Source organism: Xenopus laevis, chromosome 1L (assembly GCF_017654675.1).
Source record: "Xenopus laevis strain J_2021 chromosome 1L, Xenopus_laevis_v10.1, whole genome shotgun sequence".
In the NCBI taxonomy this organism is placed as follows: Eukaryota; Metazoa; Chordata; class Amphibia; order Anura; family Pipidae; genus Xenopus; species Xenopus laevis.
Window position 1 is genome coordinate 120,692,168 of NC_054371.1, and position 26,675 is coordinate 120,718,842.

A 26,675-nucleotide genomic window follows, 5' to 3' on the forward strand; every position below is an offset into this window, starting at 1 on the left:
TAAATAGTCATGGCTTCACAAAGCATACCATGACAATGTAAACTGTATTCTTAATCCAATTCCACAGCTTTATAAATATGCTGGTTAGGGTGATGGTGGCACATGCTACCCACGAGCAGCAAATCGCCCTAAACACACCTGGAGTAAAGAAAATCGCTTCCAGTAAGACACATACTGTACCTTAGATTGATCACCCAAAGTATGTATTTTACCGGCTGCAATTTTCGTTTTTCTGATGCAAAGCTATTTTCTGGCCATTTGCCACAGGTAGAGCAGATTTCCCCATGGACGACAAACCCTTCTGTGTGCCATGAACCTTAGATGTTTGTATTCAGCAATTTCTCTGGGCTTGAAATGATATGCACTACCCTTTTGTACCATTTGCTTTAACATGTAAAAAAGTGTATCAATGTAAGATGCAAATACAAACAAGAGCTCTTTACAAGGGATGCAAGCAAATATAGGCAAGCTACACAGTCAGGGTTGGGAAAATCCAACAGCTGCAGAAAAACAGAGAAGTACACATTTTATGTCTATTTTAAATAGAATTTGAGTTTTTTGCACTTTTAACAATGCTTACAATATAGAACAGATCATGCACCATTAACGTGTACAACAAAAGTCACATTAAAATCAAGGGATATTTAAAATTAAAAATAATGTCAGGAAATAGTACAGTCGTAACACTAGCGTAGACTATTTTGTTTAGTAGCTCCAAGCAACATGAAATATACAGAAATAAGATTTGTTACAATACTACTAACTGACCCAAAATTTGCAGATATTTATAATACGTAATTAACACCTTCATTTTAGGATTGCTCAATGTAAGATTTGTCAGGGATTAGAATATCAAAATAGAATAAATACATTTGAATTTACCATAATATGAGGGATAACAACACCATGAAGCTGCTTGTTGTTAATAGATGTGTCTTTTACTAGCATAAATATTCTTTCTGCTTCAGAAAAACATACAATTTCCAGGACAACAGCACCTAAAAGAGGGAAAAAAACAAACAAATAAAACAAAGCACAGATTTCAGTACTACCACTACACACTACCACTACACATTAGCAGATAGAATGTCAGCCAGTCTGGCCCATTTTCCACCTGACCGACAACTACCCCTACTTTCAAAATAAGTCATTTCTTATCTGCATATGCTTAGAGACAAGCAGGTTTAAATATGACATGCTGGTATCCCTGTTTGGCAGATGATAGGCATTTCTGTGTTTAAACAACCAACGGCTGAACAATCAAACATTTCCCCACATAATCTACTCTGTCAGTACCGGCCCTGGGCCTGATCTGACATCCTTATCTGGGCCTGATCTGACATGCTTATATGATATAGATGTCATATATTTGTTCTTGTTTTTAATAAATGTGTACCTTGTGGAGAGTAAGCTGGTATCACTGAAACCAATTTATCTGTAAAAAAAAAAACACAAAACAAAAAAAATGGTTACACTTGGCTGGTTCAGAAATGCCATGTTATGCTTTTCTAATCTAGTGCAAGACTAGTCATCTTCCTGAGCTTCCGTGTGTAGAACCTGAGTATCTCCCATAGAGGCACTATTGCTTCTTCAAAAATCCAATCCATGGGTCTGTTCTTTCAAGGTAACATGAGTTAAGCCATCTGCAACAGCATTTACTCTCAGTATCTACTGTACAAATTACACATAGGAGGGATAGCTGTCTGGGTAACAGCTTAAAATACCAACAGAAACTACATCAGTTATATGTGAGGGGCTACAACCACAGAGGTTTGAAAGACCACTCTACATGGGGCAAGCCATATGTTAGATTTTGTGAATATGTATAAAAATAAATATACAGGAAAGGAAGTAGCAATTAGAACACAACAGTTTTTGTAACTGTATTTTAAATTGGCAGTCTTGCAATCTCTAGTATTTCATTTATAGTTATATACTTCCATTCTATATCTTTAGTTTCATATTTTATACAACACTATCTTCCTGGTCTTCGCATTCTTTTATTTGCTAAAGGATTTGTGCCACACGGAGGGTGAAAAATGGACTCATTTCACTCCTGGGAATGTTGCTGAACACACACAAGGTCAGTGCTGTGTGCACATGTGACAGGTCAAAAACATTATGATAAAATATGGAGAGTCTTATATTAATTCATATATCGATAAATGCTGGGTGAAAGTATAAGTTGTAAATCGGAATATCTATATCTTTAACTACAGTAACATAGTGGCCAGAAAATTGGTTACATTTCTGTTACTTTGGTTAATCCTAATGTGTAATATGACAACAACCTGTCTTTAAGTGCAATAGTAATCAGTCAAGCTGAAGCAGACTGCAATTTTCAGTAGTACTATAGAGTCAAGTGATCTCTTGTATTTCGGTAATGTCACTCTAGCTTAGTCCATTGAGCATGATGAATCATGTCATCAAATATGATCAATAACATCAGTGCACATGCTGAAAAGCTTTTCAGTGTTCAACTCAATCAGTTAATGGACATTCACCTTTTATAGCTAGATGTTCTTTTAAGATATCAGTATACTCTTTGCTAGAAAGCAAAGGAGGTAAACCACTGACTAATATATGTATTTTTATTTCAGGTTTCTCATTTTCTTCAATATAAAATCTTGTTTGGTTCATCTGGCGAATGGAAGTCTGAAGAAAAAAAAGAAAGAAACTATTTACATTAACATTTTACTTTATTTAGACAGACGACAGTATTTTAACTACAGAATTTATTTATGTAGTTCCACCACATCCTGTAGCACTGTGAGGAGTAAGGGGTGCACAACACTGTAAGAACTAGTACATTATATCAATTCAGACACACACACACACTACAAAACAAATCAAGATAGGAGAATCCAACTTGCAAGAGTCACCTAAGATGAAAAGGAGAGTTAGGCATAAGAATTCTAAACAGGATTAAATAAAGCACACTTATTTCAAAGTCTTAATACTAACCTTTTGTACTTCATTAAGTCTGTCAAAAATGATTTGTTCAAATGGCAAAACCATCCTCTGTACTAGAACATTGGGAAGAAAAAGGAACATTTCTAAAATTATGCTGAAGAAGGAGACCCTTCAGAGATGTAGCTTAAAGTGAAACATTTGTTTTAAAATAGCTTTACCTTCATGCTGATAATGTTAGCAGCCAAGCATACCAAACCCAATGAAAAAAATTACTAAATATATGTAGAGAGGGTTATATTACTTTACATGGGGCAGACTGATCAAATTTTGATCTGGTAATGCTGCAGCTTTTTTCCCAAGAGATCCGCGATTGACAGGAACTATAAGGAATCCATCGGGGCTTGTTATCACAAAATAGCCAGAGACTGGACTGGGATGTCAAATCCCATGCTAGTTTTTTCCCCAATTCCTATACTAATATTTATGGATTTAATGCTTTCCCAGCAGATCAATGAAACTGTGTATTCCATATTAAAGTTTGATGTGGAAGGAAGCAATGACAAGTCATACCTTACCTTTTCATTTTACAAAGGGAACAGGGAAGTAACTTCATTGTTATACATGCTTTAGATATAATTTTCTTACCTTGCTTGCTACTCATAAGGACTTCCACCAGCCTGAAATTTTCCAGATTTTCTTTCTAGAAAAACAAAAGCAAACATTTTCTAAATAAGCATGGTGCATTGCATAAAAAAATTCTTGCCATCTTTTCCTGCTTTATAAGTAAGCAACCAGAGAGATTAAAAAAGATAAAAATAAAAAAGATGAAGAGAAATACATTGTATCAGTTTTGCAGCAATTAGTAACTGCAATTTTATGATATGACGTATTTACTTAAAATAATGAACATAGAAGTAACATGTGAGATAAAACACAAGCACGACATCACATTTGGCTTTTCAGCCCCTGAAAATTGATGGGGATGGCAGAACTAAACACAGCTCCCTACAGGCAGAGTTAATGCTAATTAAATTATAAATGCTGCAATACGCTTACATCAAGTTTACCAATAGCAACCTGGTAAAAAGAGGGCAAGATATATAGCCACATGAAAGTTACACATCATGGAAAAAGAAACAAGCTTACAGTCATTATTAGGAAACACTTTACAACGGTCACTATGGTACACAAGTCTATAGGGCAAATAAGGTAAATTAAAGCAATCCTGCAGCCCCATGGAAAGAGAAGGAGATGGGCCATGGCTACCTGAGCCAGTAAGTCAAGGGGCTTGTCTGTTGGGTTTTATGCTTTAACCATCATGTTAAAGGCAAGATTTGCTACTGTTATAGCTAGTTGCTAGGTAACAATGCATTTACTGTCAGTAGCCAAATTGCACTCCCTCTCCAAATTGCAATGCCTCCCGCTTCAAAGGTATTGATTTTTATATATAGTATGTTGTTATGATAAGCTGGTATTTTCTTTCATTGTATGGCTTAGCTCCAGCTTCAAAAGGCTCCTGGGTACATGGATGCTATTAATTCATGATCAAAGCCATGGTTGGTATATGTTCTTGCTTAGGGGTTGTGTTAACAAAGATGATTGTTTATAATTTGCCATGTTAAATCCAGGGCTCAGCTTGAGCATATTTTTAGTTGTTAAGAGTTTAATGAAAACAAAACGAAAGTAGGCGGTAGTCAAAAAAACCTCTTGACCAGTAAGACCCTTTTTAAGGTTTATTTCCATAAAATTATAAACCGATAAAATATATACTGGAAAAGTAAATACAAATGTGAATAAGTATATTCTACTTACTAAGCCAACCATATAGCTAGCTAAATACAAAATGATTTGAAGATTTACCTGACGTCCAAGCTGTATGAGAACCTCCTGAATTACTGCTTGAACTGTATGTTCTTTATTTACTGGAATAGAAATGTATGCCACACCGACCCTATGATGCAATGTTGACAAGTCAAAACATTTGTCAATACAATATACACATATATGTAAAATTGTGTGTGAGTGTATATATACTACTATAGTTTATATAAATAAGCTGCTGTGTAGCCATGGGAGCAGCCATTCAAGCTGCTGGAAAAAAAGAGAAAAGGCACAAGTTACATAGCACATAACAATACAATGTGTTTTTTATCTATCTGCTATGTAACCTGTGCCTTTTCTCCTTTTTCCAGCTTGAATGGCTGCCCCCCATGGCTACACAGCACCTTGTATAAATAAACTATAGTAGTCTTTCTGAATCAAACACACAGCTTTTACCAGTGGAGAGCAACAGTACATGATATTTTAATTACTTTGATACACTTTCAGTTTTTGGTGTTACTGTTCCTTTAAAAACATCCTAAATATGAATGCCAGGGGTGCACTGAACTGTTTGACACCCATTGTGCATAGGATTACCAAAGTACCTAACACTTAAGAGACCCCAAAATGAAGTTAGCGCATACAAAATGTCCTGGAGGTCACTCAGCTAGTGAATAATCAACACATTTACTGCATTTTTTTGTGGGATAAAACACAAAAAGATAAATTGACCCCCCAAAACCATATATTTTTGCAAAGTACACAATCAGCCGAATCCAAAATGGGCAACAATTCCTTACTAATCCAAACGAGTTGCAATGCTTTTCCAAAATTGTTGGTTTTGATGAAATACCTAAAACTCGCCTTAAAGCTTTCACTTTCCAGCATCTCATACCTCCCAACTGTCCCGTTTTATTCAGGACAGTCCAGATTTTGACAGCTCAGCTCACAGTCCCGGGTTTCTTACTGAAACGTCCCAAGTTTGGCTTTGATCACCTGCACTGATGCCCGAAATAGGTACAAAGTTTCTGAAACTTAATTAAAATAAGAGACTTTTTGGCAGAGCTCAAGCGAGTGTACATGGATACTTTGTAACAATTTAAGATAAGCAGGTCTCTTGGGAGAACTGAAACTCACAGGCAATTCACCTTCATTAGGGGGTGTGGCCATAAAATCCGCATGGTCAAAAAAAAATTTTGTTCCTCTTTTCTGTTTTTGTTGTTGTTATGCTGGAGTTATGGCATCTTGTGTCCCACAAAGCATAAGGAACCAAGTGAAACCATCCTAAATATGAATGGCAGAGGTCCAATGAACAGTTTGAGGAGTAAAAAGTTGGAGGTACCATAAACTGAGGAATCAGTCGAAGCATTTATGTACTGACTCCACAGCCCTGGTAGTTTGGAATAGAAAGACATGGTTACCAATTTTGGATGTGTACTTTCCAAAAATATATGGTTTTGTGGGGTCAACTGATCTTTTTGTGTTTTTATCCCACAAAAAAATGCAGTAAATGTGGCTGAATTTAATTTGTATGAACTAACTTCATTTTGGTGTGTCTATATGCCAGATACTTTCGTGATCCTATGCACAATGGGAATCAAACTGTTCAGTGGACCTCTGGGATTCATATTTAGGGTGTTTTTCTTGGTATCTAATGCTATGTGGGAAATACACACTTGCAAAGTGAAAATTTTGAGGTGATTTTTTAGAATTTTCATAGCAATCGCTAAGTTCAGAAAAGCTTTGATGTTTGGTACTTCAGGGTAGAAAGACCCTATTACCCATAGATTCGTAAGAATATGTACTTTTCAAAAATACATGGTTTCCTGGGGTAAACCTACTGTTCCAGGATTTTTTGGCTTTGTAATGTAAAAGTATGCCATATTCTGCTTTGAAAATTCGGTTATTTACTGCTGGGAATTACTGCTCTCTTGAAGTCAGAAATCTCCTTAAAACTATACATACCCAGTATTGGCACATTCAAGACACTTGAGGCTTTCCAAATCAGTTCAATTTTTGTGCATAAAATCAAATATTTTTATGGTATTAACCCCTGAATCATGAAAAACTGTTTTTTGTTTATTTTTTGGTATTTAGAGCTCTAAATCTTGGTAAAGAAGTGGATACATAAAATCTCAGGAAGATCTATAAATCTTAGTCTCTCCTGAAAAGAAACGATGCATAGTTCTCCTAACCCCCCCCCCCCACCGCAGGAAATGCCCCTAAATTGAGAGTAAGCACAAAATGTTAAAAGAAAACAGCTGGGAAGTTCTGCTGGCACTTAAAGGGTTAAGACAACAACCAACAATCCAATTGCAAATTGTCTCAGAGTATCACTCTCTACATCATACTAAAAGTTCGTTAATTAAGGCGAACAAGCCCTTTAAATCCAAATGAAAACCCCAGCACCCAAACATTCTCTATAACAGGTGCCGTACCTGTATGAAAACTTCTTAAACATTCGTGCCAGTTATGAATTAGGCCCTTTTACTATGGTATTTCTTTATAATGCTTATACACCCCATTCACTATTCTGAAAACAAAGCTGCGTTAACTCTTTTTTTTAAACCACAAGAATACTTATCTGCCATCACCACATCCTCATTCAAATGGTTAAATACCATAATGTCAAACTACCAGCATCTTCCTGTTTTTCAATGTAAAAAGTAAAGAGCAAACACAGATGCATAATTGCATAAAAGCATTGGACTATATCTGAAAAAGTGATTTCAACAGGAAGTTATTGTACTTCTACAGATTAAAAGGATGGGGTTATTCAGATTAAAATTTACTTTTAGCATGATGTAGACAGTAGTATCAAGGCAATTTGCAGTTGGTATTGAATTTCACATAATATACAGTAAACATCCTCTTTAAAGGTTAACTACAAACCATGAAAATTGAAGTCAGTCTTATATTGATTGTATATTATATTGAGTCAGTCATCTCAATATAATCAATTAAGAATTCTGTTCTGTTACTCTTAAGTATCCCCCTCTCAGAAATAATGATCTCTTCAAACAGGAGTCCATTGATGTATATTCCCTTTATGAATTAAAGCTAACTATCCTTTAAAATAACCAACTCTTGAAGTGGTTCTGCGTGATAATGTAAGGGCAAATGCTTCTCCACAGGCAATAACTGAAATCACCTGTGGTAAAACCTATGTGCTGCTTCGTTCTACCCAAGTCTCCCTAAGTTGCCGTACAAGGAAACTGGGAGGCTTTGCAGCACTTAGATTTTAAAACCAATTGATGCTGGTGGGGAAAACTTTTGTGGGAGATTTGTCATCTATAGTTTGTCTCACGGGCAACACATTTCCAGCTAGGCAGGTAAATTGCTGTCCAAATGTATATGTGTGTGTGAGAGTGTGAGTGTGTGAGGAGAGAGAGAGAGAGAGAGAGAGAGACTGCTTAAAGATTGTGAATAGTGACTTCATTATTTCAGGAAAGGTACACAACTTTATAACTAAATGAGATCATCTACTACTCTCAAATTGTGTACTGATAGCAATACATTTCACGTACTTCATCCATCCAGGGTATATTTTTAGAATTTCACGCTCCTTTGGTTTCTCTCTTATGATCCAAGCTTCAGGGGTGGCCTCCTTGAACACAGATCCAACTTTGCCATCCTCCATTGCACCATTTCTGTTTATAATGTCATCACTGACTAAAGACTGCTGTGTCAATGTCTGAAGTTCATATTCCTGGGGGTCATCTGGAATGTAGTAAGCTCTCAGGGCAGCTTCCTGTAAACAGGGAGAATAGGGTGGAAGAGGCAATGTTTAATTTCTTCTGTTTACATTAAAGCCTTGTGTTACACTTCTGACTAGACCCCTGATGGCATATGTATAGTTAAAAAAGGTAAGAGAAAAGGTTGCAAGGGTTTCAGAGAGACTGACCAATTTATTTGTATTTCAAGCCACAATTATGCGGTTAAAGGACATGTAAACCCCTCATATTAAAATCCAATATATTATTGGCCTGTTTCTTACCTACAGTATACATTGATGTGGCTCTGGGCACCATGAGTGCACATAATGTACTTAAAGGGATACTGTCATGGGAAAAAAATTTTTTTTCAAAATGAATCAGTTAATAGTGCTGCTCCAGAAGAATTCTGCACTTAAATCCATTTCTCAAAAGAGCAAACAGATTTTTTTTATATTCAATTTTGAAATCTGACATGGGGCTAGACATATTGTCAATTTCCCAGCTGCCCCAAGTCATGTGACTTGTGCTCTGATACACTTCAATCACTCTTTACTGCTGTACTGCAAGTTAGAGTGATTTCACCCCCTCCCTTTTTCCCCCCAGCAGCCAAACAAAGGAACAATGGGAAAGTAACCAGATAACAGCTCCCTAACACAAGATAACAGCTGCCTGGTAGATCTAAGAGCAGCACTCAATAGTAAAGACCCATGTCCCACTGAGACACATTCAGTTACATTGAGAAGGAAAAACAGCAGCCTGCCAGAAAGCATTTCTCTCCTAAAGTGCAGGCACAAGTCACATGACTGGGGGCAGCTGGGAAATTGACAAAATGTCTAGCCCCATGTCAGATTTTAAAATTGAATATAAAAAAAAATCTGTTTGTTCTTTTGAGAAATGGATTTCAGTGCAGAATTCTGCTGGAGCAGCACTATTAACTGATTCATTTTGATAAAAAATTTTTTTCCCATGACAGTATCCCTTTAATAACCACTCTTCTGACAGCACCTTGAATATCACGTGGGTAAAGTTGTATATGTATGGGATTGCTTATCTAGAAACCCAATATGCAGAAAGCTCTGAATTACAGGAAGACCTTGTACTTGATGGTAACAATCATAATTGGTGGCAAAATAATTCTGTTTCGTTTATTTAATGTTTAATTGTGTTTTAATGGTCTTAAGAAATTCTTATCCCCAAAGGTCCAGGTACAAAACATTCTGGATAACAGATCCCATAACAGTGCTTACCTTTGACAAACAGAATGCGTTTTAGCTGGCTTTATAGGGATACTGTCATGGGAACAAAAACATTTTTAGAATGCATCAGTTAAAAGTGATGCTCAAGCAGAATTCTGCACTGAAATCCGTTTCTCAAAAGAGCAAACAGATTTTTTTATATTCAATTTTGAAATCTGACATGGGGCTAGACATATCAATTTCCCAGCTGCCCCAAGTCATGTGACTTGTGCTCTGATACACTTCAATCACTCTTTACTGCTGTACTGCAAGTTAGAGTGATTTCACCCCCTCCCTTTTTCCCCCCAGCAGCCAAACAAAGGAACAATGTAAGGTAACCAGATAACAGCTCCCTAAGGGTAGGGGCACACGGCGCGATTTCGCCGCGATTCTGCGCTAAGCGAGTTGTCGCTGCGTTTTTTAAGCCGAAATAGCTTTGCTAACTTTGGCGCTGGCGTCAATGCAAATCGCGGCGAAATCGCTGCGCTAATTCACACGCGGCGATTCGTTTTCTATTGTCGTCCGAAGTTGCCTCGCTGGGCGTTTCCGGGCGACAGTAGAAAAAGAATCGCCGCGTGTGAATTAGCGCAGCGATTTCGTCCCGATTTGCATTGACGCCAGCGCCAAAGTTAGCAAAGCTATTTCGGCTTAAAAAACGCAGCGACAACTCGCCCAGCGCAGAATCGCGGCGAAATCGCGCCGTGTGCCCCTAGCCTAACACAAGATAACAGCTGCCTGGTAGATCTAAGAGCAGCACTCAATAGTAAAGACCCATGTCCCACTGAGACACATTCAGTTACATTGAGAAGGAAAAACAGCAGCCTGACAGAAAGCATTTCTCTCCTGAAGTGCAGGCACAAATCACATGACTGGGGGCAGCTGGGAAATTGACAAAATGTCTAGCCCCATGTCAGATTTTTAAATTGAATATAAAAAAATCTGTTTGTTCTTTTGAGAAATTTCAGTGCAGAATTCTGCTGGAGCAGCACTATTAACTGATTCATTTTGATAAAAAAATTTTTTCCCATGACAGTATCCCTTTAATAACCACTCTTCTGACAGCACCCTGAATATCACGTGGGTAAAGTTGTATATGTATGGGATCGCTTATCTAGAAACCCAATATGCAGAAAGCTCTCAATTACAGGAAGACCTTGTATTTGATGGTAACAATCATAATTGGTGGCAACATAATTCTGTTTCGTTTATTTAATGTTTAATTGTGTTTTAATGGTCTTAAGAAATTCTTATCCCCAAAGGTCCAGGTACAAAACATTCTGGATAACAGATCCCGTAACAGTGCTTACCTTTTTTAGCATTTTAGCTGGCTTTAAAGGGATACTGTCATGGGAACAAAAACATTTTTAGAATGCATCAGTTAATAGTGATGCTCCAGCAGAATTCTGCACTGAAATCCGTTTCTCAAAAGAGCAAACAGATTTTTTTTATATTTAATTTTGAAATCTGACATGGGGCTTGATATATTGACCGTTTCCCAGCTGCCCCCATTCATGTGATTTGTGCTCTGGTAAACTGGAGTCACTCTTTACTGCTGTACTGCAAGTTGGAGTGATATCACCCCCCCCCCCCAACAGCCTAACAACAGAACAATTGGAAGGTAACCAGATAACAGCTCCCTAACACAAGATAACAGTTGCCTGGTTAATCTAAGAACAACACTCAATAGTAAAATCCAGGTCCCACTGCGACACATTCAATTACATTGAGAAACTACAGACTGCCAGAGAGCAGTTCCATCCTAAAGTGCTGGCACTTTCTGAAAGCACGTGACCAGGCAAAATGACCTGAGATGGCTGCCTACACACCAATATTACAACTAAAAAAAATACACTTGCTGGTTCAGGAATGCAATTTTATATTGTAGAGTGAATTATTTGCAGTGTAAACAGTGTAATTTAGAAATAAAAACGACATCATAAAAATCATGACAGAGTTGGAAGCTCATGCTAATTGAAAAAAGTCACATTACCACTACTTCTTCACTCTTTGAAATCCTTGGTACTGAGATTATTCTGGGCTGGTTGCGCTTCACAGCATCATGACCATCATAAATCTTTAAACTTTGTTTGCCTAAAATGAAAGGAAATACAATAACATACAAATAAATTCAAACCAATAAAAAAATAAAAAGTTAAGATCTTAGTGTTGGCATAAACCCACCTTAAAATAACAATAAAAACCCAACCCCATATGTGACAGCATTGTGTTTTACAGGACTTAAAGGGACAGGAACACTTATCAGAAATGTGTCACTACTACTGTAAAAAACTCTCAACTGCCTCATGACCGACCTCTGTGCCCCTCTGTCTCCCCGCAGACCCCTGTTAATGCCTGAGTCTGACTCAGCTCTTTTCCCCGGCAATCACCTTTACATTTCGAGGGCGGACTAAACCAAACTCCCAATGGTCTTAAGTATTGGTTATATTTTTCCATAGCCTATCTGAAATTTCGCCCACCTCCCCAAGCCTGACATCAACTTCAAAGGCGCAGAAAGAGGAGCACTAATGGAGGTCTGTGGAGAAGAAGGGGGAAAATGTAGCTCACAAATTTCAATAACTTATTAATTTTCTCACTAAAGAGCTTATTAATGTTTAGTGACACATTCCTGATAAATGTGAAATGTGTCACTACCACTTTAAAGTGGCAGTTAATAGGGTCTGTGAGAAAAATAATATCTAATATATACCCATTGTCTTAATTAGGAATATATATGGTGTTGTTTCTTGTAATTGACAGGGGGAAAAGCTGAAATTGAAAGTACTGTTTTTAGAGTAATTGAGGGAGTTGGAGTAGGTAGATAATGCAATACCCAGTCCGTATATAAACCCCTGTAAAATAACCTCTATCTGTAATCCAAATACACAGGCTGCACAGATACACAGATGGGGGAATGCAAGCGTTTGTCTGAGTTTATAAGAAGAAGAAGAAGAAGAAGCAGCAATAGTACCAGATTACATTTGCTTATTTCAGCAGAGGGTGCCACAGCTGGAGTTATGGATTTGGTTATGGATTTTTTATTACAAAGTGGGGGTGGTGAATTAAAAAAAAGAATAAAGAAAATCTGATGAGGTGGATAAGCCTGACAGCAGCCTTCACTACAGACATATCTTTCTTGAAATCTGTGGGTTGAAATAATAAAGATGGGATACAGAAGTAAATGAGTGCCTCATTTAGAATTCCACAATGTCATATTCTCGTGATGCTGCCTGAAGGAAAAAGACTGCATTTTGACAGGGAGAGAATTTAGCAAATGAAGGAGAGGGTCCCAAAGGAAATAAAATCAACGTATAAAGTTTGCTTGCTAGAATTGCTATTGCCACAGTTATTAGAAAAGCATTCAGCTATTAAAGCAGTTTATTGTGGGTCATCCTAAGTAATAAATGCACATCCTTAGAAAGCCATTTAAAGGGTGTTTTACCCTTTATAATGTATGTTTACAACAAAGTTTATACTGCAAATGTTCTATACTATTTAACTGGCATATAACCTACAATATGGTGATTTTCCCACGCCCCATCCTGTAAATTATGTCTGTATAAACTGCATTCTCTGACATTAGTACAGTATCTACCTTTATGACAGAGTCCCTACTGTTGTGCATGTACACCAAAAAATACTTTTTACTGTGGCAATAGAGATCACTAACCCAGTTTGAATCCTAAACAATATAATGAATGAATTTAGGTGAAATGAAAGCACACATTGTCTTACTTGCTCCATGGATATAAATAGATACGATTTCTCCCAAGACCATTTACCCTGCTTAAAAGGATTTCCGGGCACACAAATGAGGAGGTGTGTCCTAGGAAATTAATTCCATAGACTACACATATTGTTGTTATTGGCTTTCCTGTGTTAAACTATTTCCAAATTACAAAGCTTCCTTCCCGTACTGTCTACATTAATAGATACACAAATCCATAAATATTGTTTTATGTGTTCCCTTTTCTTGAAACTGATGTCAGTGTAACTGTAGGATATCCTGCTCTATTTCTGAACCTGAACTTGCAAGACCTATAGTAGTTATGAACATCTTTTTTCCAGTAAAATTTGGAAAGAGACAATGCTCAAATAAAGATCTGCAGCCAGCAAAAGCTCTGCTATAACACTTCATCTTTACTGTGGAATATAAAACTATAGGCCACCTCCCAATGTACATTTGATTTTGTTTTAAGAAATAAATCAATTAACAAAAATAATTACAAGAAAGGAACAAAATTATTTGCTGTGTAGTTTTCTCTTTAATACAGTTCAAGCCTGCACTCCATATTTCAGCTGATATAGGGCATTTTAATTGGGAAGCCAAAGGGTAACCAAAGTCAAGCCTCCACATCTTCTGCTCCTTTGTGAATGCATTTTGGCAGGTGCCAAGTTCCTACTTCAAAGTAGTATGGACCACCAAGACTATATCGTCTTTTACAAATTCCAAATTTATGCAGATGAATTAATGCAAACACTTACTTGGTCTGTATCGCTTACATTTAAATACATTACACTTATGTACTGCCACAAAATGGAGAGAGTCCCCCATGCCAAATGCAAATCATAATCATCACTGGATAGATTAAGGGGCACAAAACACGTGTAGCCTTGGCCCCCCACCCTGCATGTACCTTTTTTCCTTGAAGATGCAAAGCGATCAGGGCCAGGAGGGGAGGTCAGGGGGTGGTGCTTGGAGTGGGTCTGGGCTGGCGCGGCCCACCGGGTTTTTTCCCGGTGTTCCGCAGGCCCATTGAGACTCTGCATACACTACAGTAGATGTGACATTACTTCACAACTCTTTAAAACAGGTGTAAGCCATACTGGGGTTTATTTATGCAATTTTGCTCCTGGGCAGTAACCCATAGCAACCAATCAGTAATTTTTTTCAGCCAGCTGCAGGTTAAGCACTGAAAGCAATCTGATTGGTTGCCATAAGTTACATACCAGGAGCAAATTTGTCCACTGTTTATAAATGACCCCCGCTGTGGTGATCAAAATACCTTATATTGTACTCCCCTTAAACCATGAACAGTGGGTGAACCCAAAGCCCACGGGCATCACATTTTGTTGAATCTCCACTGGAGTCAGTAAAATGCAGCTAACCAAAGACTTCATATAGAGTCTTACACAGTCCTGGACCAAGTGTTTTTTTCTTTTGGAACTATTGTTGCAAAGGTTATTGATTTGATCCCACACACAGGCCAGGAGATTATAAATTAAGTAAAGAATGGGCATTTTAGATTTTAAGACTATAGGCTAATAGTTTTTATACTGGTCATAGAAATTATCAATGACTATTCTTAAATTTTGGAAGAGACAGTGCATTATTTTTCATAATAAACACATTGTGAATTCAAATAAAAACAGTTCCACTTTTGCAGCATTAGTTATGTGTTGTTAATCGTTTCAGAGAATTTGTTTGTGCTTGAGTGATGGATAAGTTTCTTTCAGTAAGAAAAATAACTAGATCTGTAACAACATATTATATAACACTAACAACTCATATTAGTTACAAAGCACTCTAGTTATGGTTCTGTGTGTTGAGTTTCACACCCTTTATTTCTTATATCAGGATCTCCCTCTTCTCTGGACAGGGATTGGCTGCCTAGCACATGCTAGCTGTCTGCAGAAGGGTTGTCTGGATACCTCTAAATTGGGAAAAAAAATAAAAAAATACAGCAATCTAAAGGAAATGGAAAAGAGATGGAAAAAGATGGGACAAGTACATTTCACATCTGTAAGAAAAGCTAATATTAAGCTTTATGAGAAAGGTCTATATAAATACACCAGTATACCCTCAAAGTAATGCTGCTCTAAGTAAAAAAAAAACATTGCATTTCTTTCCTTCTATTGTGTACACATGGGCTTCTGTATCAGACTTCCCGTTTTCAGCATAAACCTTCTGGGCTAGGGCTTGAGCATGCTCAGTTTGCTCCTCTCTCCCTCCCTCCTCCCATCCCTGCTGTAATCTGAGCCCAGAACTATGACTGAGCAGGGAAAGTGATGTCACACCAAGCTAACATGGCAGCTGTTTCTTGAACAAACAGAGATAGCTTCTAGAGCTGTTTACTTAGGTATGGTAAAGCATTCAACATAATAAATATATTGTTATAGCTTGCACTATTGTGCCTAATCTATTAACAATAAACTGCTTCAGTAGCTTTACTTCTCCTTTAATCTGAATCTTTATGTGTGGGCATGGTTAAAAAGCAACATGGGGTAAGGTAAGCAGTGTTAGAGTAAGTCACAAATGTGTACTTTATATTAGTCACTCTCTTAAAAAGATTCATTTTTATTGCACCCAAAAAATATTAGCATATCTCTATATGATGTTTCAATAATAACACAGAGGTATTCTAGGAATTCAGCAAAATCTGTTATTTTGATTATAATAGTGCACAGTTTAGGAGTGTGAATATAATTACTGGTTGCATTTAAAAGGTGAGAATGCTTCCTTGCTCAATTGCTTAAGGAAATGAATAGCACAAAACTGGTTAGGTGAGAACAAAGCTAACACAAGTTAGATTCCTAAAGAACATGGTTTATAGTACATTGTTTCAAAGACCTAGGGATTAAGGTATGATCTAAATATAGATACTAGATATAGATACTTTCTGAAAACAAATTAGTGTGTGTCTATGAAAAAATAAAATCCTGAATGTCATTGCCACATAAACAAGAACAAACAATCAATGTGACCGTTGCTATATTTAAAGGACGTACACTAGGAAAATTACTCCACCCAAACAATAATGAAAGGCATGTTAATTCTGGGATCTAGTTAGAAATGGTGTGAAAATGCATGGTTTTACATTTCCAAACATTCTAATAATAATATACATTTTTGTTTTTATATTAGGCTGAGATGCACAAATCCGATGAATGCCCAAGTGCCGCAAATGTATTGGGCATAACATAAAATGCAAATATCTAATAGCTGTTTAAAAACAAATGTCCACCCGTCTGATGGCTTTGAGCAGATATGACCAATTTTATGTTCTCAAAGACAATACCGATCTGCTTAGTGAGGACTACAAACTTTGTTGAATAAGCCGAGATTTGCCTCGATATTAAAAAACGAAAAACTGTGACAGTATGAAGCTAAGCTTTAAAGGGTCACTATCACTCTTCTGGACACCTAAACTAATCAGCTAGTTATGAGGAGTAACACTGCAGAGGTGGGAAAACATTTGCTCATATAGCAAAAATGTAGGCAACAGCCAGCATTCAAAATAACACATACTTGAATCAGCAGATGTGGGTGTTTCTTTTACAGATCCTTGAGTTATTCCATCATTTTCGTTATCTTCATCTGCAGAAAAAAAAGTGTAGATGTGAGCATAGGACAACCATGCACTGGGCCCTGCAGCAAAATCATTTCTCATTCTCTGACCATTCAAGTCATCTGCCATCCACTGTGTGTTCATTCTCCCTTATACCCCCAGGATTACAAAAGCAATGAGTTTAAGACTCTTCCCGTTCATCTCAGCAGTATGCCAGGAAAATGGAAACGTTAAGGGCTGAAGGTGTCTGATGGATGCATATAGATGCCAAATGAAAAAGGGTAGACTTTCAAGTAGGTGTATTGAAAAACACAAGCAATGGTCTGTTAGTAGCAGTGCTACCTTTCTCAATTAAATAGGGTCCTGCACGCAAAATGCAGTTTAGAAATACTCTTTTCAACTACGACCTTCGAATCGAACGATTCAAACTAAAAATTGTTCGACTATTCGACCATTCAATAGTCTAAGTACTGTCTCTTTAAAAAATTCTTCGACCCCCTAGTTCGCACCTAAAACCTACCGAGGCCAATGTTAGCCTATGGGGAAGGTCCCCATAGGCTTCCTAACAATTTCCTGATCGAAGGAATATCCTTCGATTGATGTATTAAAATCCTTCGAACCGCTCGATCGTAGGAATATCGGTAAATCCTTTGACTTCGATATTCGAAGTCGAAAGATTTTACTTCGACGGTCGAATATCGAGGGTTAATTAACCCTCGATATTCGACCCTAGGTAAATGTGCCCCACAGTGTGCAAAATGAAAAAAAAAGTCTGTAATTGGCATACTGCTTATTGAATTTACTGTGGTCTGCATTAGACTGTGTTAGATTCAAAAGGGATGGCCAGGAGGAGGCACATAGGCATTCTACTGACCCATCCAGCAGGAGAAGCAGGTGCACCAATGCCATGTCCTTTGCACCTTTAGCTCCGCTCTTAACATGGAGTGCCAGATTTTTGATCCGGCACTCCTTAATGCTTTTGCATCCAGTGGCTTTAAGACTGACGCCTAAGGTCTTAAAATGGGTTGTTCACCTTTAAATTATCTTTTAATGTGATGCAGAATGATATTCAGAGACAATTTGCAATTAGTTTTCATTTTTTATTTGTGGCTTTTGAGTTATTTAGCTTTTTATTCAGCAGCTCTCCAATTTTCAATTTCATATAGTTGGTTGCTAGGATCCAAATAATTCTAGCAACCTTGCACTGACTTAAATGAGAAACTGGAATATAAATAGGAAGGGCCCGAATAGAAATATGAGTAATAAAAAGCTGCCGTAACAATATATGTGTAGCCTTTCAGAGCATTTGTTGTTTAAATGGGGTCAGCAACCTCCATTTGAAACCTGGAGAGGGTCAGATGGAAGCAATTAATAATGAAGACCAATTGAAAAGTTGCTTAGAATTTGCCATTCTATAAATACTAAAAGTTAAATTAAAGGAATTGTTCAGTATAAAAATAAAAACTGGGTAAATAGATAGGCAGTGCAAAATAAAAAATGTTTCTAATATAGTTAGTTAGCCAAAAATGAAATGTATAAAGGCTGGAGTGACTGGATGTCTAACAGAACAGAACAGAACACTACTTCCTGCTTTTCAGCTCTTTCTTGGTTTCCATTGACTGGTTACCCTGGTGACCAAGCAGTAACCAATCAGTGACTTAAAGGGGGGCACATAGGTCAAAACTGTTGCTTTAGAATCTGAGCAATCTGAGGATCAATTGCAAACTGACTTAACAGTTATGTCCCATGTGCCCCCCCTTCAAGTCACTGACTAACTTAGAGTTAGAGAGCTGAAAAGCAGGAAGTAGGATGCTGGCTATTATATTAGACATCCAGTCACTCCAGCCTTTATACATTATATTAGAAACATTTTTTTATTTTGCACAGCCTATTTGCACAGTTTTTATTTTTACACTGAACTGTTCCTTTAAAGGTGAACCACCCCTTTAAGGGTCCCTTGCACATGGGTCCCTCAGACTGAGCACAATTGTTCCTGTTGGCTGAAGACCAGGATTAATATGCAAGTAAAAACAATACACATAGCAGGCCCAGTGGCTGAAAAGGGGGCCTAGAAGTACAAAAGATCCTTTTGGGGTCCAAACTGATGCATATGACTATTTTTCACAATATAGACTTTATTCCTTGAAATGTACCACGTACACAGGTTTGGGAACCCTTATTTGGAAGTCTGTTTTCCAGAAAGCTCTGAATAACAGAAAGGCTATCTCCCATAAAGCCCATTCTAAGGAAATAATAATTTTTTCTTTTTTCTGTAATAATAAAACAGTACCGTGAACTTGACCACAACTAAATCCATATACGTGGGAAAACAATCCTTTTTGGTTTATTTTATATTTAAGTGATTTTAGCAGACTTAAGGTATGGTGATCAAAATTTTGGAAATACCCCTTATCTGGAAAACAATGTTCCAAGCATTCTAGATAATAGATCCCATACCTGTAATTGACTTTTTGCAAGGCAAAATGTGTGAAAATTATAGTTTTTTTTCTTTGTATTTCTAAGCATGAATGACATAATCTTTAGTTATTTTAGGTTAAAATAGGTGCAAATATATACATTTTTTACATTCTACTTTCATTAAAGTGGACCTGTCACCCAGACGCAAAACTCTGTATAATAAAAGTCCTTTTCAAATTAAACATAAAATCCAATTTCTATTTTTTATTAAAGCATTCATAGCTGTTGTAAACTCATTTAAAAATCTCAGCTGTCAATCAAATATTGTCTGCCCCTCCTCTATGCCTAGGCATAGAGGCGGGGCAGACAATTGCTTTCACTTTCCATTCACCACTTCCTAGATGTCACTGCCCTCCACACATTCCCCCAGTTCTTTTCACCGTTTAATTGTGTAGGGCATGGGGATGGACATTGGTTCCCCTATTCTGGTGAACAAACAAGATTCTGAAATGATAGAAAGGCTTGTCTTAATAACAGTGTCCACAAAATGGCTCCTGCCTGCTTGCTATAATTATGAATTACCAGACCGAAGGAAACAAGATTCAAATAATTTTATATAGTGTAATTAAAGTTTATTTTTCTTGACTAATGTGATAAAATAGGATTTTGAATAATTTTTTTGGGTGACGGGTCCCCTTTAACTGATTTCATAAATGGGTAATATTCTTGTTACATATTAAGGTATTCAAGCTTGTAGCATCTCCTAAACAGATATTATCAATAATTATTATAAACAACTAAAAGGCCAATGCATTTCTAAATAAAGGTTATGCTATTTTTACATTAATTTGACATGCATTTGAGACCCACATTAACACATCAGCAAACTGATTCAACTTTATTCTGCCTGGTACGCACCCTCATTCACATTTGTGTTTTAGGACAGATGCATTTAAATTAGTTTTCTAAAAGCAGCACACTGTGCTTTATGCAGCATGCATGCATTTTTAATAAACGTCAATGTGTAAGGGTTCTAAACAGCTGGCATTCAGTTTGTCAACAAGGGATGAGTAGTTCTAACAAAATCACAAGTAAAATATCAATGTACAGGCAAAAATATGCCTGCACTACTTCATTTACAGTTACTTTAGGTATAGAAATATACAAAGTGCTTATAATAGATGATAAAGACAGTACAAACCTTGCTCAGCTTGAATGCTCTCTGATATTCGAAAGCAGTGCATTTTGCTGAAATTACGAGCTTGCAAATGAACACAGTTTGGCGGGAGCACCATACTTCTAAGTCTTCCAAAAGTACATTCATGATTTAGGATTATGTAACAAGCAGCATGAGCCTGAAAAAATAATTTAGCATTCATGTTACTTCTAATTACAATTATTGCTAGTGAAAATATTGTTCTTTAATCAAGAGCCACTATACCCTTTTAAAGTAAAACTAATATTTTATATACTGAACTTTTTGCACCAGCCTAAAGTTTCAGCTTGTCAATGTCAGCAATAATCCAGGACTTCAAACTTGTCACAGGGGGTCACCATCTTGGAAAGTGTCTGTGACACTCACATGCTCAGTGGGCTCTAAGCAGTTTAGGGGTTGTCGCAAATTATCAAGCAGAAAATGAGACTGGTCTGTAATATAAACTGATGCTACAAGGCAGATTATGAAATTCTGATGCTAGTTGCACTGGTTTCTGTGCTGCCATGTAGTAATTATCTGTCCTAATTACTAATCAGCCTTATATTGTGACATTTATATTCTATGTGTACTGTATATTTTGAGACAATCCCTAAGCTCAGTAGCTGACAGCAGCACAGAGCATGTACAGTGAATTAGCAGAAAAGAAGATGGGGATCTACTGGGGGATCTTAAGAAGCACCGATCTTCCCTGCTAAAAATATGTGGTTGCCTTGGGCTGGCACAGTAGCCCAAAACTTAATGGACAACATTTCTAGCCTACTTCTTTAGTTACTTTAGTTCTCCTTTAAGCCAATACGCTTGGCTGCTTTTTAGCTTTGTATGGATATTTTAATGCAAAAAGTGAGATCATTAAGAATGTTGTTGAGAGCCAGCCTTAAGGTGGCCATAAACGCACAGATAATATCGTACGAAACGAATTTTCGTCCGATATTCGTTGCGTGTATGGTGGAAAAGAGCCGACCGATGTCGGCAGAAGACTTGGATATCGGTCGGCTCATCGATCGGGCTGGACGGAAAATTTTCATCGGGTGCCTTTGAAGGGACCCAAACATCGGCCATTGTTAAGCTGGCCATAGACTCCAAGATCCGCTTGTTTGGCGACATCGCCACACGAGCGGATCTTTCCCCGCTATGCCACTAACGGCATGGCTATATCGGGGGTAATTCGAACGTTCGGCCGTATGGCCGAACGATCGAATTACGATGCGCTAAGCGGCTCCGACGGGTCGGTCGGGTAAAAATCCAACCTTCCCGATCGATATCGTAGCCAGATATTGATCGGGAAGACCCGACGGAAGCCCCCATACACGGGCAGATAAGCTGTCAAATCGGTCCAAACGACCGAAGCTTTATCTGCCCGTGTATGGCCACCTTTAGTGCTGAATCGTCAGATACAGGTAGAATTCTATTGTTTCTTCCCGTATATCTACCTGTATATCTGACGATTCAGCTCTACACGTGTGTATTGAAAAGAACGATCTTTCTTGAAAAAATCTTTTCCAAGAAATATCGTAATTGTTACATCTATGGCCACCTTAAGACAGGGACTACCTTAAGGGTAATACATACACATGTTGCATGAACCACATAATTTAAAAATGTCCTCATACTTTCTTATTAAAGGTATCTGAAAACATTTTTAATTACTATTATAACCAATGATGGGCACTCAGGGCAGGCAATACTGGCATTTTGCCTGTTGCTTTTTTGCTTTACTACAAACACAGCACCATAAACCCAAAATCATTTTCCACTTGGTTAAAACTTCTAAAACTGGAGCAATAAACCTATAACAAAATATCTCCACTAAAGATACCTGTATTTTATTAAAAAGATCTCTTAGGAGTATTTGATACAATAGTGCCTTATTTAAACAATTGTTCATTTTTGAACTCGATATAAGAAAAAATAGGGCCATGCAGCAATGAGATGGAAAGCGCCCTGGGTTGTCCCAGATTAGCAATTAGATTTACTAGGAGAGATCTAAAAATTTGCCTTCCCCACAGTGAATTTGACTTTACTTGTCCATGTTGTGATAATAGCTTTGATCACTATACAAACAAGTTATGTAGAATAGTAATTTATATTCAGGACACACAGGCTCTGATATTCACACTCACACTTACTTCATATTGAGACAGCAGAAAATCTATTTCCTGATTTCTGCTAGTAACCAGTGATTGGCCAAGTAATTGTCAAGTAAATTGGCCTATAAGGTTACTGTAAATGACTGTCAAGTACTGCTTGTCCAACCTTTCCATCCAAATACAGTCTGTACATTACACTAGGGGAGTAAAGGTGTTAGGATAGGTCCCATGAATAGACATTTCAATTTCTGTAAAAACCTTTTTTTGGTGTCATAAACACTGTGATTAAGTGTTTATGACACGAAACGTGTACGGCTGTGGACACACTAAACTTTGTTCACTTAGAATTATTTGCCTGGTGGAAGTTTGCCTTCATTAAGTGCCTGCTCCAAAAAGCTTTTTCGGTTTGTCCGCTCCCCGTGCTGAGGGCTCAGGGCGGTGCACCTGGGCCTCTTCCTTCTCGTGACGAGTTATCACTTCAGACTCTGAGACCCTAATATCTCAGATTTATTATTTTAATTTATGTACCTGAATCCCACACCATTCGCATTTCATGCCAGAGAGAACTTCTGAAGAACCACAGGTTTTTTTGCAGACTTCGCAACGAGCACTGGAAGACATATTTCCTTCTCGCCAGTGATGATGGTATGTGTCCTGAAATAAAAGACAAGTGTACATTAGAACACTAATGCATAAAATTAATATCAGTGGCTATGTCATTATACCTTATCACTAAGACAGCACTTCTGTCAAGTTTCCTAGGGGAGTCTAGGTTTCATGTGTGTCGCTATGCTAGCACCACTTCTTCTTCAGCTTAGCACTCACTTTTTGGAAGTGATAACATTTACCATATACTCACTTCTGGTTACTATAGTAACAAGTGGACTCTTGTATTGGCACTATTTTTGGCACCAGGGGAAGAACAGTGAAGGAAAAACAGTTACGTTTACTGAAGTGAAAAATGACGTTTCATTTGAGTCCCTGGCCTTTTTCAACATGCACAAAACTCAACACACAAACTGCTAATAACAGTGTATGGTCGAAAAATGTCAAGAAAGCATATGTGTGGCATCAGCGAACAGAGACAACGCTCAACCAATAATGTACAATAATAAAATAAATGTCCCAAATGAAAAAGGAAAACAGAACATAAAAACCTTAAAAATGATGTATTATGTTATAATAATAATTATTATTAATGTGTATAGGTATGGGATTCGTAATCCGGAAACCTGTTATCCAGAAAGCTCCAAATTACGGAATGGCTGTCTCCCATAGACTCCATTTTATCCAAATAATCCAAACTTTTCAACATGATTTCCTTTTTCGCTGTAATAATAAAACAGTACCTTGTACTTGACCCAAACTAAGATATAATTAATCCTTATTGGGGGTAAAAACAGCCAATTTGGTTTATTTGGTTTCATGTTTAAGTGATTTTCTAGCAGACTTAAGGTATGAACATCCAAATTACAGAAAGATATGTTATCTGGGAAAACCCCAGGTCCTGAGCATTCTGGATAACAGATCCCATACCTGTATTTATAAAGTGCTAACATTTATTGTAATGTTGCACAAAAAATGGGTGTATAGAAAAAGCAAACAATAAATAATACAAGAGGCAAAGGGGGCCCTGCCCAAAATAGTTTATAATCTAAAAGAAAAAGAGGTCGAGACACAAGGGGAATGTTTATTATGTTTTGTAAAATGAAATTCACTGACAACAAACAGCGAATTTATCAAGGTGTATTTTATTTTACGCCATGCGAAAGCCAGATTTACCTCTGTTATGTTACATTGCTTTCGGCGGAAGTCACTAAGAAAAAAAACTGAAAAAATTTACACCGTTTTTTACACTGAGAAGCCTGTGGTGTGGTATATCTGTTTTTTTACACTACATAATAAATATACCCCAAGGTGTGGACATGGGTGTCACGATCGCCGCCCGGAGCAGGTCCAGGAGCTCCGGGCGGCGCGTCCTTCCCTGCCGGCGTCGCTCCCAAAATGGCGGCGCCCATGGCCGCCACGTGGGTAGAGGCGCTGGCGCGATGACGTCAGCGCGTCGTCGGCGCAAGGACGCCAATGACGTCACTATGGTGCCAAATTCGAATATAAAAACGCTACCTAGACGCCAGAATGGCGCCCAAGTATAGGAAACATTTCCTGTGTGTATCCTGGGTTCCTTGTGAGCTACTATTGTTAAATCTGTTCCTGATTATTATCCTGACCCTTTGCCTGGACTTTGGACTTTGCTGTTATCTGCCTGCCCGTGAACTCTTGCCTGGATTCTGACTACTCTTTTGATTAACCCTTTGGACACCGCGACCTTGCTCCCTCAAGAGGGCTTCCTCCTCGATCCTGACTACCTCCCTGGAGGGACCTCCCGGCTCCCTGACAATGGGGAAGGTCAGAAGTTGGCAAAGTGAAAAATGTGGCACTGGGCATTGCATTTAGCAGCATACTGGTTATGCTATACTAGATGAGGGTAAGCTTCTCTAAAGTAAAGTGTATTAAAAGATCTTTTGAAGGCAAAAATATAGGGTTAGGGTTGGGAGTGAATTCCAAAGAAGGGTGCAGTTTTTGCAAAGTCTTGAATGCAGGTATGTGAGAAGGTCACGAGTGAGGAGCTGAGAAGCAGGTGAGTAGAGGAGCATAACAAGTTGTTAGGTGAGTAGTTTCTAGATATAGGTTAGTAAGAGATGAGGGTGGAGGCATGGAGGGTGGAGGCATGGAGGGTGGAGGAGTTATTAACGGCTTAGAATGTCGGGGTCATTAGTTTAAATGCTTTTCTGAAAGATAGCAGAAGCAAGTGCAGAGACTGGCAGAATGGCATGGCAGAGGAAGAGTGGTTGCTAAGCTGTATGAATAAATATTATCCCAGCAGTATAACATTATATGTAGGGTTTGCAATGAGAAAGAAGCAAACTATCTGAAAGAAGTAGTGCTATAAATAATATTAACGCCCTTTCTTTGTAATTGGGACTTGTAATTCAAGTACCAACAGTAGTGTCGTTTAAAGGAGAAGGAAAGGTTAAAACTAAGAAAGCCTTATCAGAAAGGTCCACCTTAATATACCAGTAAACCCTCAAAGTAGTGCAGACTTCCTGCCTAAAATGCCCTTAGTCTTAAAGCAATTAGTGTGTTTGGAGGCTTTAATCAGTCCTGAGAGTCAGGAAGCGACTGCTGCATATAAGAGCCCTGATGCATCTGTTATGTGTGAGATCAATAACAATGTAGCTGCATAGAATAGTCATGGGTTAATCACTGGTGAGAGGTTAGTTGCAGAGTACCTGTATTGACCATGACCACTGGCCAAATTATGTGTTTAGCTGTAATATGAAGCAGATAATTAATAGACATAATATCAATACAAACCAGGAACATATGAAGATCATACATCTAAAATATGGGGTACATCACAGCCAAGGAACACTAAATTCCGAAACAAATCAAGGCTGGTCTCAGCCAAACATTAAATGTGCTTTGTGGTGTAAGCACAGGGTGGGTCATTATATTAGAGAAGTAACCAGCCAGAAAAAAACACAAACAAGTATCTGATGAATTTACAAACACAGTATATATGGGCCTCCACTATATGGCTACTAACAGACAGAGGAAACATATAAGCAAATGACACAGTCCTCTGTATATAGTCCACCCCCCAGAGAGAAGCAGGTCAATGGACCAAATTTGGGACAGTGGATAGTGATCAATATCATACATTTCATTACTGATAATGAGCATTCATAGATTAGCAGAATGTTGTGTATCAGCTGTGACACCAGACCTCTATATGACTGCCATTAGCCTCTGGCAAAGCTGCTACGTCACAGGTTAGGAGCAGAACAATAATTTTGCTGTGAACTATGTTGAAGGGCCTCCAATTTGAAAGCCCTGCCATAGACAGAAACTAAATGCAGAAGAGCATAAATAACTTTGCAGATGTCTCCTTATTTCCTAAAAATACACGGTAAACCAAAACG

The 26,675-nt window shown here is 37.8% G+C and overlaps 1 protein-coding gene across 1 annotated transcript in view; it reads right to left on the reverse strand.

The window, feature by feature from the left end:
* dgkq.L (diacylglycerol kinase theta L homeolog) overlaps positions 1 to 26,675 on the reverse strand; it is a 107,405-nt gene that overhangs the window by 18,160 nt on the left and 62,570 nt on the right. The window contains exons 5-15 of the mRNA XM_018256662.2: positions 23,221 to 23,346; positions 20,591 to 20,744; positions 16,932 to 17,000; positions 11,676 to 11,776; positions 8,262 to 8,485; positions 4,774 to 4,864; positions 3,559 to 3,613; positions 2,965 to 3,026; positions 2,505 to 2,655; positions 1,397 to 1,435; positions 883 to 998 (exon numbers count right to left, since the gene is read on the reverse strand). Coding sequence (XP_018112151.1) covers positions 883 to 998; positions 1,397 to 1,435; positions 2,505 to 2,655; positions 2,965 to 3,026; positions 3,559 to 3,613; positions 4,774 to 4,864; positions 8,262 to 8,485; positions 11,676 to 11,776; positions 16,932 to 17,000; positions 20,591 to 20,744; positions 23,221 to 23,346 — 1,188 coding nt within the window. The remainder of the gene's footprint in view (positions 1 to 882; positions 999 to 1,396; positions 1,436 to 2,504; positions 2,656 to 2,964; positions 3,027 to 3,558; positions 3,614 to 4,773; positions 4,865 to 8,261; positions 8,486 to 11,675; positions 11,777 to 16,931; positions 17,001 to 20,590; positions 20,745 to 23,220; positions 23,347 to 26,675) is intronic.